Here is a 12524-nt window from a genome sequence, read left to right as displayed (position 1 = left end):
AGAGAGAGAGAGAGAGAGAGAGAGAGATTTCTGACTCAGAAAAGTTTGAAATTTCAGACTTTTTCTTCAGATTTTTTCAGAAGGAATCTTATGGTTTTTTTTTTAACAATAATAATCTGTTGCTAAGAGATAACAGTGTTTACTGGTACCACAAAGTGAAAATCAGATTTTTATTTTTGTATTGAATGTCTGTTTTTATAAAATATTTAGAACCAATGACAAACATTTTCACTATTCTGCAAAATTCACCAAAGTTATATTTCGAAAGAGAAGAAGAAATCATATGCTTTTTGAACAATAACAATCTGTTGCTAAGAAATGACCATGCTTACTGGTAAAGTGCCACGAAGTAAACATCTGATTTTTAGTTTTGAAAAATTTACAAACTGTAAATTTTGCAAAAGAATTTACAGTTACTGCAGATGAGCATTATAAGCAGTATTTCAAAAGAGCTTATGTTTTATAAACAATAACATTACTTCTTATTAATTTAGTGTTAAGAAATTAGCTTTTTTTTCTGGTAACGAACTGCCACAAAGTATGAATCAGATTTTTACTTTTGCATTGAATCACTGTTTTATAATATATCTAACACCAATGACAAACATTTAAACTTTTCTGCAAAATTCACCAAATCCACAATCCTTGTTAAGTAGTAAGTGATATTTCAAAAGAGAAGAAATCATATGCATTTTTGAACAATAACAATCTGTCGCTAAGAGATGAGCATGTTTTCTGGTAACAAAGTGCCACTAAGTGAAAGTCAGATTTTTACTTTTGTGTTGAATGTCTGTTTTTACAATACATTTACCAGCAATGACAAACGTTTTCACTTTTCTGGAAAATTCACTCAATGCACAATTCTAGTTAAGTAGTAAGTGATATTACAAAAGAGCAGAATAAATCTTATGTTTTTTTAACAATAACAACCTGTTGCTAAGAGATGAGCTTTCCTTCTGATAACCAAATGCCACAAAGTAAACATCTGATTTTTACTATTGCAAAATGTACCAACTGTAACTTTCTTGTGAATAAGCAGATAAGCAATATTTCAAAAGAGCTTATGTTTTATAAACAATTATCTTCCTTGTTATTAATTTGTGTTAATAGATGAGCATTTTTTTTCTGGTAACGAACTGCCACGAAGTATAAATCAGATTTTTACTTTTGTATTGATTGTCTGTTTTATAATATACCTAAAACCAATGACAAACATTTTCACTATTCTACAAAATTCACCAAATGCACAATTCCTGTTAAGTAGTAAGTGATATTTCGAAAGAGAAGAAGAAATCTTATGTTTTTTTGAACAATAATAATCTGTTGCTAAGAGATGACCATGTTTACTGGTCACCAAGTACCACGAAGTAAACATCTGATTTCTACTTTTGCAAAATTTACCAACTGTAAATGTCTTGTGTTTAAGCAGATAAGCAGTATTTCAAAAGAGCTTATGTAACATAAGCGATATTACTTGTTATTAATTTGTGTTAATAGATGAGGATTTTTTTCTGGTAATGAACTGCGACGAAGTGAAAATCAGATTTTTACTTTTGTATTGAATGTGTCTGTTTTATAATGAAGCTAATAGCGAAAATTCAACCTGGAAGACTCCATCCCCTCCGTTCGTCTATCGGCGTCATGCTCATCTCCGACCTCAGCGCTGGACCTCACCTGGCGTGTCCAATCATCAATCAAGCTCAGCATAAAAGGATCCACACCCAAGCCGTCGGCCGCTTCCCAGCTGCGTTCAACCCACCACCGCCCCTTTTCCACCCACATCCTTCGACTCTCCAGGATGGCACCCTTTCCAGACCTCCACCACCAGTGTCGGGCCCTGAGAGAGAGCATCCCTAATCGGTTATCGGGATGTTCATCGAGTTCACATCAAATCTCAGTTCAGATCAGCTGCCGGGACCCGAGCGCCAAAGAACTGTTATTCATTGCTGTCATTAAACCTTTTAATTGTTCCTTTTTCTCCGTCTGAGTCTTTCCAGATTGAAATATATTTATCACCAATGACGAATAGAAAACATTATCACTTTTCTGCAAAATTCACCAACTGCACAATTCTTGACAAGCATAATCACTTGGTCATTCCTCCTTTACGTGAATATCTGCATCAATGCAATGTTAGGCATGGAGTCGATTGGTCAATGCTACTTTGAAACTTTGGAAAACCTTGGCATACTTTGACACAGGTAACAAACCTCACCCTGGCTACAATGATTAAAAATACTCTGCTCACATGAAAAGGAAAATGCAAAGAATTGTATTTTCTTTTTTTTTCTTTTTTTTTTTCAAAGTTTCCTTCTGCTATAAAAAAACAAAATACTGAGGCTCTGTCAGACAATAACTGGAATGATGATATCTGATAATAGACTGGAAGGAGATAGTAACACTTTTAATGTGAAATCTTTCAGACTTACAGGTTTAAATCTTATTCCTAGAAACATTTATGAGTTGTTCAAAGTCTGAGACAGGGATGAAAAAAAAAACTTCAAAAGTCTCAAAGGTCAAACCTGAAAAGCCACTATCTTCGAAATAGTGGTGCAAGCCAGTCTTTAAAATGAAAGATTTAATCTCTGTTAGATTATCCCTATAAAGAAAGGGTAGACAGGGAAGATGTCAGTGATAAAATGTCAGGGTCAAGATTGTTTTCTACAAAGAAAAAGCCACAATGTGAACTTTAAAAAGGCACCGGCTTGGTATTCTGTGAATTTTAGGGAGATGGACACACAAATGTTTAAGTTTTAACAACAAAAGTTAAACAAACTTTTGTCCTGCACCATAACAAAGATAAGGAATATTTACTTAAGAAATATATACTGTTTTGTTACTTGGCAATGGCATATAATGATACTTTGGATAAAATATTATACGGAGAAATCTCACTTTTCAAGTCTTAACTTCTGGTTTTCATAATGTTACCCTTTACTATTTTCTTTACTTTCACTGTCATACTTAATTTTTTTTTTTCTGTAGATATTTACTTTAGCCAGTTATTGTCATTTTCACCACATTTTTCTAAGTATTTGACTCTGAATTAAATATGTGCTTGAAAAAAAAAAAAAAAAGCTTCCACTCTTAATTTATATTTCATATAATTAAAAAAAAAGTCTGGTGCATGAATATAAAACGTTTCTTCCCCACAGAGCAGCATTCTACTGGTAATTACGCTTTTGAAACAATATAAAACCACTGATTGCTTTTATTCTGAGCCTTTGCTTTTATCGGCTGTTGGTACAGCCAAAATCATCAATTGTTGCTCTGAGCCTTTTATAACTTTGAAGCGGCAGAAAGACATTCTGCCATGGTAATAATGTGCAAATTACTCCATTCAGAATTGCTTTTTGATTGATAAATTGAGTAAATAAAACACTTTGTAGATAAGCCTTGGGTTTAAACACTCTTTGAAAAAGCAACAGCAAAGCGAAACACTGTAAAAAGTGAATGCAAAACCCATTTTTGAACAGTGGTAATGATGTAAGCCCCCAAATAGAAAGCATATGTCGTTTCTGTATTCTCCAACTTGAGGTGTCAAAATATTCAACAGGAAAGATGCAAATACTTTGAAATTAAGTACTTTAAATTAAGACTTTGAGGTTCTTTGTCTTGTTGCCGTCATCTTCTAGTGTCAGCAATAAAAGCAGGTTACTTCAAAATCTCATTAGCTTGCAGCTAAGCTGAAAGTAAATATGGTGCCCTGAAAAGAAAACTGCCCATTTCTCTGTATTTGCTCTTACACCTACATGCAGACGGCAGCCATGACTTACCTTCTTCCCTTGCTGAACACAGTTCATGTACTGCTTAGCCAGTCTGGAGCAGTGCAGTGTCTGCTTTGGGTTTTCTTTATAGCATTGAAGCACTTTGGTCTGCAGCTCAGTGCACATGGTTGCAATGTACCGGGGCCTAGAAGAGGAGCAAAAAAAGAAGGGTCATTACTCTGTAAAATAAAAACTTGGATGTCTGTAATAATGCAGTGACGTCTAAATCAGATTTTCCTTTTTACACTGATAAACTTAGAAGTCCCACTGCAGTACTAACACAAACAGCAGCAAATAATTGCTGATCAGTACATTATGCTAGTAATTTGTTGACACATATTAATCGTTGTGGTTCAATTCAGAGGATTTTTTTTTTACATCTTATCTTGAAAAACCGGGACATTTTGAAACCATAACTTTGTTTCTCACATGCCCTGGTAAAATCTTGGACATTATCTGTTGCTTCTCTTCTATTCTGGCGCAGAAATCTACCATATACTCCTTGGAAAGAGCCATTATTTGAATAACAATACTTCAAGAAACCAATTTTATTACTGTATGATAAAGTAAGGTTATTACGGAAGATGTTTTGAAAGTTGCAAGGGAGCGCTGTTGCAACATTTCTGTTCCGACATTTCGAAACCCAAATATGTAATTTTCATGCAGGTCTAATGCGTCCACCAAGTTTGGTGAGTTTTCATATATGTTTAGAGCTCCAAAAAGCCAATACCTTAGACAGAAGAACCCCCCCCCCGCCCCCCCCAAAAAAAACAGTACAGATACAATAGATATTTGCAGAGCTTCGCTGCTCAGGTTTAATAATATCCTTAATAGAGAAGTGTTCTCACACTGAAAATTTTGAAAAAATGAAACTTTTCATTGAAGTCAATTTATGCAGTGAGGGGAAAAAAAAATACAACTGTACGTGTTGAGCTTGTTAGAAATGGGAGTGACAGTACCACCAGCAACTTCTGGCTCATATCAATGAATATTAATTAGTAGCAAAAGAAAAGGGACAAAAAATAAATTGCTCCAAAATGAGACTGTTTGTAGTTTTTTTTTTTTAGTTAAAGTTGAACAAGCTAAGATAGCTTCAAAAGCAGACTCAGTCTGTAGAGACAGATGAATTATGCATCAAGCAAAGAGCTTAGTAGTCAATGTCAAACTTTCTTTTTTTTGGTTATCTGACTCGCACATTGAGTTTGTGTACAGCAACAAAAGCACGCAATTCAAACCACACCTACGAACACATTCAGGCACATCCACTCGGGCTCAGACTTTCACACGGGTACTGAATGCTAATCCTACGAGAGTGTAATCCTTGATTGCTCTGTTGCTTGTGGTAATTTACCTGCTGTTGTGACAGAGTTTGCAAGTGGAAGGATATGGACAAATATATTCACACATACGTAGCCGATGCACAGAAACACAAAGCAGATAGCAACCCTTTGAATTCGTTTGCTTTTACAACAATTCACTTCAGCTAAACAAATCATTGCTTTTTTTTTCTAATGCCACAAACATAATTGACAAAGAATGAATATTTGACTCAATTAAATTCACTTGTTATGCCCTTTAATTTAATAAACATTGAAGCAATTTAATTTAGAAATATCAAAAACATCTGCACCCAACTGTGTCAAAAGCGATTTTACATTTTGTAAATAAATAAATAAAATAAAAATAGAATCCAGCTTTTCAGTAAGTTGCTGAATATATTAGGGTAAGACACTACTTATAAACATAAATAAAATGTATAATGTAGCAATTATAGAAACTCACTCTGAAGCTTGATCTGGTTTATCAAACTTCCTTCTAATTAAAAAGTAGTAGTTCCTTACTGCCATAGAGAGACAGGTGAAGATGGACATCAGACCTGGCATAACATGCTTAATTTCTCATCAAGACACTGCTATCAGTATCTTATCTTAGAACAGTAAATATCCACCATAAATGATGTTTAAGGTGGATATTTACTAATAATATAATATAATATAATATCCAATTACAGACAGCACATTCATTCATTCTTCCGTTCCTGATAGAGTTGCACATTATACTGAGTTACAATCGTAAAGTAAATGTGTGCATTTGAATGCAATGTCTGGTAGGTTAAACTATTTCAAGTGTATTAAAACTCTGCTTTAAAAAAAAATTTGATTACTCTATTTCAACATATTTCCCTCTGATTCATGCACATTTCTGACAGACTAGACAGAACCATGTGGGCAAATACACACAGTCATTGCAATATTCAGCAACATAATATCATGCAGTTCCTGATATTTATAACGTCTTTCCTATTTCATCTGTTTTAAAAGTAAGTTTTCAGAGAAAGGAGTGCCAAGTTATACAAACCCTAAGAAAATAAAAAAAGGGAAGGTATGTGAGGTATATTTTAAAAAATACAACATTTCTTACATTTACTGACTTTTATTTATTTGCTGTTTTTATAAACAGCATGTAAGCCATGCTTCTGTTGAAAATATCTTATATGAGCAATTGTGAAATAAAATGGGGCTGGCAGTGTTGACTTTTTTTCCCCTTTCGAATTTCTCTGCGCACCTTCTATAGGGGACAGGTTGTCAGGTACAGAGACATCCTTTTCAGAAGGAACCATGGCTTGTAGTGTATGCAGAATGCAGTTTTGCTCTTTCTTTAAAAATCCGAGGACATCTGCAGAGAACTTCTGCACAAAGAAAAAATATCTTCCTCTAAAATCTAGATTTACTTTACTGCATTACTTGTGCTACACAAGCTTGAAACACTTTTTCTAAGTGCACCTACATATTAACGTTAGATCTCTGATATGACTAGAGGTCTATGATATGACTGCTGCTATATTTATTGATGACAATCTGAATAGTCCTCCTGATTTTTTGTTTTAAACACACATTTTTTTTTTCTTTCAAAGCAAAGATCTGTGATACTTACATATATACGAATGGTGCTTCTAGAGGTAGAAAAGTCCGTACTAGTTGGTATCAGCAAAATGAAACACATGTTGAATTTTCTAGAGTACAAATCTACAGATCTGACTCAAGTTTGGCTCAGGATCCCAATCCTTGCATTTTTAAATGGCTGGTATCAGAGCAAATGAATGCACTAAAGAAAATCAGCTGATACTCTGATTTCTACTTTTTACCTTAGTCACATCATTAAAGCCATTAACTATAAACACTGCAAACTGCCATAAGGGATCTTGGTGAAACATTCCAAGTGCTTTTGCTTTCTTGTCTATAGTTTGACACCATCTTATAACAAATAAATGCTGTCAATGCTGTTTTTAGCAAGTGATCTTGCAAGCCTCTCTCACCACCACTCACCAGTAGACAAAGCAGAGGACACTTATTCCACTCTGTGCCCATATTGCAAATAAATCACATCTTTGCACAGCTGAGCCATGCTATTGATCGATGCTCTCTGGTCACGCTAGCTCTTCTAACTAGTGACGCACCCCTGGGCCGGGTTATGTGTCTGAGTGAGATCATTTGATACCTGAACATGGGGATGTGACGAAGCTGTACCAAACTGTACCACTGCAACCAACAAGAAAGTTCAACGACTTGGGTATTGTTTTACCAAAGGAGGCCAGCACCAAGATTTAGGTAAAATGTTGCAGAACTAAACTAACTTCATGTCAAATGTCAAAATTCCAACAGAAACATGTAGACAAAATCCCAAATAAACTATTTAGAGATGTTATCAGTATAAAAAAAGTGTAGGTCATATTTCATCGCCTTCCTAAAGTAATGGCCTAAATCACTACCTCTTTCTCTCAGAAACATGTTTTAGGCAAAAATATCACTTTTGGCAGAAAATTACTTTGACCATTATTTTAGGAAGGTGACATTATATGAAATTTACAATACAAACTCCTCTGACATTTCTGGTATAGGAATTTCATAACACATACATATCAAACAAACCATAAACCACAACTAAAGCAACATCTTTTGGGGGGTAAATGTTACTGAGAAATATATATATAATAAACTATTTTGTTTTTGTATCAACATCTAAATTCAAGATAAAGTCTAGATGAAAGCACGGTCGCTGCTTAACCTCTTGCCACAGTGTTGCAGAAAGCAATGGTGAACTTAAATGTTCCACCACAGGATTTTTCAGGCTGCATACAAAGAGCAAGAATTGTAGAGGGAATGAATTAGAGTTTAATTCGATAAGGAGGCACATGTTTCATCATGTCAAATGAAGAACTGAAGATGACCACTTGACATTCACACACACACACACACTCATGCACAAGTCTCTATGCTTGCACGCACACCAACACCCAGTCAACACTCGGAGCTGTCCTCGTACCATGCCAGAAAGCAATTACGGATTCATGCCTCCTTCACATATGAATGAGCTCAGAGGTTCCTTCCTTTACTTACAAATACACAACAAATATGCACACCCAGTGTGCACGTCAGTGTTATCTGTGCTTAACAAATCCACAGTATGCGTGTGTGCGCGCGCGCGTGCGCTCACATGCGAGAAGCTGTGCATACAAATAAGACTGCGAGAGAAATTTCTCTGCACTGGTGTGTCTATTGTGCAGTCTTGGTATGTGTGGGTGTGGGTGCTAGCGTGTGCAGTGGAGGGTAAAGCGACAGGATTAAACAAATCAGAGGTAGAGGGAATATTCATGAAGAGGGAAGTGAATGCAACCTATGAGAGAGAAAGAAACCGAATGTGACAGTGATGAATTAAATGATGAATAACCCTTCCAGTTTGCATGGACAAACAGTAGTCCATGGCAACCATCGGTCTACAATTTACCTTTTCCTCATTATAAGGTGCAACGCCACTAGGTGCGCTGGAGGCACTCAAACATTTCTCCATGTTAACCTATCAAGACAGGAAGTCAGGTTACTGACTGATGCCTTCAGGATCTGTCCTGCACATTGATAATTGATGATAGTTTCCAACATTTCTAATATGCTGGACACAAATATGTAGTAATATAATTCTTAATAGTGCTGTAATAGCCAACCGTCCTTGGATGTGAACTCTGAAACCATACCAGTCAGTTCTTCATATCATCCATAAACTAGTAATATCTATTTCCTGGCCAAAGATGCAGCATGGCTAGGTCAAAAATAAAACACGAATTTATGACCCAAAGGTTGCATTCAAGCTTTCCCTGTTTGATTTGCTTTAATCAAACTCTAGTTCAGTTGTTTAGAAAGTCCGGTTCATTTGAGGGGGTGTGAATGTGTGATCAAATGCTGGTGCAGACCAAAAAAGACTAATCATAATTTAATTGTTGATATCTGAATTATATGTTTCAGATAGCCTGTAATTAAATGCAGATATTGAAGTTTCCATACTAATTAATGGTAAATCTGACATCATTTATATTAGTCATAATGTAGTTAGAGATTTCTCAAACAGGTATTTTGTCTAGTCAAAATATAATTAGAGATATCTTAATTTACTAATATGTCTGGCCATAAACCAAATATATGTAAATTTGGTGAAACTAATTTTACGTTAAAACAGCATGCCACAGAGACAGCATCTTTTTTTTTTTTTTTTTCTTTTTCGTGGAGGATTAAAGGTGCTTGTTGCTAGAGGTTGATTTTCACCCCTGGGTGTTGACCATCAGCAAAGTCTGGTGCTCCAAAAAAAAAAAAAAGTTGCTTCTGAAGACAAAAAAGTCCTTTATCCCCTCATAAAAACTAGAAATAGGACCAAAAACTGTTTCTTCAGGCTTCTGAAAATCCATAAATTCTTAATGATTCTCAGATTTTACTAGTATCATCTTGATACTATTATTTTGAAAGCTAATTTCTTAGTATAAATTCTCCATTTCTTTTCTAAATTCGTGTGAAATTTATTTAGAGTTAATACGGATCTTTCATTTTAATTGAGATGCTGATTACCTTTGAACTGATTCAAAAATTCGTATACAAATCCACTGAAAGTTTTTACTTAAAACAAGTATGGTTCAAATGAGAAAGTCAAGAATTTTGCCCTTCAGACTGACTTGTCAAAGACTGAGACTAGTTGACTGTGATAGATTGTGATACTTTGTGGCTTATTGAACTTCTTCTCGTTGAATAGATATCAAGCATGCTAATGAAATGCATTCATTCTGGATAAAAAGGGGATATAATCTCTGACACATAGATGAGGGATTAGCAGTGTTCCTCTAGATACAGAGATTGCATTGTGTTGAAATCAATTACTTGTGTCCAAATTCAACGTTTAGATTCTTTTGAATAGTTGATGTTTGCCTTTGCAACTTGACAATATGTCTGTGTTCTGAATTACTCCCTAAGAATTCACGATAGCAGCAACAATAGCCTCAAGGTATTAATCCAAACTCAGGAGGAGAAAAAAAAGTAATTCTTTTTTCTATTTAACACAAGAAACTTTCTGATAGCAGAAGTGTTTTAATAATGGAATCTGAAGCAGAAAATTGCCTCTGCTAATCTGCACCAACTGCCTCGTTTGACTGAAGTAAAAGGTGAGCTCTTATTAGAAAAACATTAGTCGACCCAGCTAGTTTGATTGCTAACTTTTGCAGCAAAAAGAAGCAAAACAACATCCAAATTGCTTTCTGAAAAGTGACGGTCGGCAAAGATGCGTGAAGAGTTGAGGGGGGAAGATTAGGATGGAATTGTAAGTTTCTCATTATTTTTTTTGTCTCACCTTGGTGGTGTGTGGCTTTTTATGAAGAGAGCTCAAGCTCTTGGTTTTTGCAGGGCATGACATGAGGGAATTAAGTAATAATAAGAAAAAGAAAAGATCGAATGGGCGTAGCATTTTATTATTCTCCATGTCTGAGGGGGCACTGTTTGTGTTTGTGTGTGTACCGGGGGATGCTTATTAATGACGAGGATTTTGGTTGCCTTAAACTAGCAGCTGTGGCATTCTACTTTACTTTTTAATAATACACTGAATGAAAAGGAAGCGAAGAGAGGATCAAAGATGTCATGGTTGGGTGAGATCAAAAGAAACGACAGAGCAGGCAACTTCTATTGTAAGAGGCTTTGTGAAGCTTTTATGAAAATGCTATGAGCATAACATAGTTCAGCTCACACTAATCTTACTTACCAATCACGCAATATCAGAAACACAGAATATTTCTACAAAGTATAATTTGGCAGTCATGGGAAAGATTTATCCGACCTTTGCTAAGTTATGGCACAAACTTAAATCCCAAGTTCATATACTGCAATATTACATCCCTAAATTTTATCTCAGCTCTGCAGAAACACAGTTCTATCTCGAATGGGAATAACATCCAGGAGCAGTGGAAGTCGTGTGCTGCAGACAGACAGAGTTCTGCTTCTATCTTTCTACGCCGACACATGAAATGCTAAAAACAGATGGAGTTGATTGATAAAAATTTGCACTCAGTTAGCCAGACTGATTGATCCCTACCAGTCTCGCTTTGTGGGGACAGAGGAAAAGGAAGATTTTATAGGATAAAGGCAGTGTTTCATTAAAACAGGTGACAAGCGAGAACAAGATAAGGGGCCCGTGTGTTCATGGGATTGTGTGTGACGCCTCATCGCTGATAACTGCTCAATCAAGAAAACTTGTGGTTGAACGACTCACTCAAGTTGGGAAGGATAAGGACCTTCTATCAGTGTTCATCTTCAGCTTTGCAATTTCAGACAGTTTTTCGGTTTCTCCATTTAGCTTTTTATTTAAACAGTTTTACTTTTTTTTTTTAAAGTTAGCATTTCAAGCTTAGGGTTCAAAATTTGTTTAGTTGAAAATCACAAAACAATAGTCAGAGAAAATAAAATACAAAATGCAAATAACCTTAGACATTGTCTCTAAATATGTTTTGTATTACACACAACTCTTGTGTATTTTCTACATTGATGGTGTAGCATAGTAATTTTTCCCCCCATTTTGCTCACTAGTTTCAGATATTGTTAATATTTTTTTTGTTATCTTTATGTTATGCTGCAACTTACAAAGAACTTTGGGTAAAATTGCAGCCCAAAAGTAAATCTTAAATGTGCTTGATTTAAATTAATCAACCAGATACCACCTGCTGTACTTTCAAATAACAAATAGCAATGGTCAAATACAATGTTCTGAATTTTCAGGGTTAGTAATATATTTGTCAGGTCTTGACTGAACTCTGAACTGTCTGGGCTGTTTGCATGTTTAATAGCAGAGACCTAAAAATTCAATCAAAACTTAGAAGGACAGAAAGACAGAAATGAAGAACTAAAAGCAGCGACATGCATAGCAGACAGTAACCTGTACCTCTTATTCAAGTATTCACCTCTACAATAGCAGAGGTGCAGAGATTCAGATGAGACAGTGGGCTTTAAACTACCAGGCTGCACAGTCACCATTTTGGACGAATCCTCACACAGACACCTGAGGTTCACTTAGATTCTGCCCTAGAGTAACAAGGTTCTTTAAGAGGATTAATAGATTTCAAGATCTTAAGGTAAGCCCTGCCCAGATGTTGTGCTTTCTTTGCAGTCAGGTGCTATTTGGGGAATATGGGTTGCATGGACACCCCAAGGCAAAACTCTTCTAAACTCCTTATAGCAAGTCAACCATGCAATATGTCTCCATATGAAGGCAATATTTTGATATGGAATCACATGAGCTTCAGGCAAGGAGAGGAAGTAACCTGTGGGCTAAATATATGTATTCTGAGTTCTTGAAGCACCTGAGGTGAGACTCATCTTCACTAAAGCTTTGCCAAACATTTTGGCCAAATATGTAGCTTCATCGGGCAATTTATTAGTTTGTATAAAGGGAATTGTT

General features: G+C 35.6%; 1 protein-coding gene across 4 annotated transcripts in view; it reads right to left on the bottom strand.

Moving 5' to 3' along the window:
• Positions 1–12524, bottom strand: part of chchd6b (coiled-coil-helix-coiled-coil-helix domain containing 6b) — a 70460-nt gene that overhangs the window by 29166 nt on the left and 28770 nt on the right. For all 4 annotated transcript variants that reach the window (XM_015044485.1, XM_015044483.1, XM_015044484.1 and 1 more), the window contains one exon: positions 3777–3912. In XM_015044485.1, the coding sequence (XP_014899971.1) occupies positions 3777–3912 (136 nt within the window). The remainder of the gene's footprint in view (positions 1–3776; positions 3913–12524) is intronic.

Source organism: Poecilia latipinna, unplaced genomic scaffold (assembly GCF_001443285.1).
Source record: "Poecilia latipinna isolate Pla-1442-1.1 unplaced genomic scaffold, P_latipinna-1.0 Scaffold677, whole genome shotgun sequence".
NCBI classification, from domain to species: Eukaryota; Metazoa; Chordata; class Actinopteri; order Cyprinodontiformes; family Poeciliidae; genus Poecilia; species Poecilia latipinna.
The sequence above is the reverse complement of the archived record's forward strand: the minus strand, read 5'-3'. Positions and strand labels throughout refer to the sequence as shown.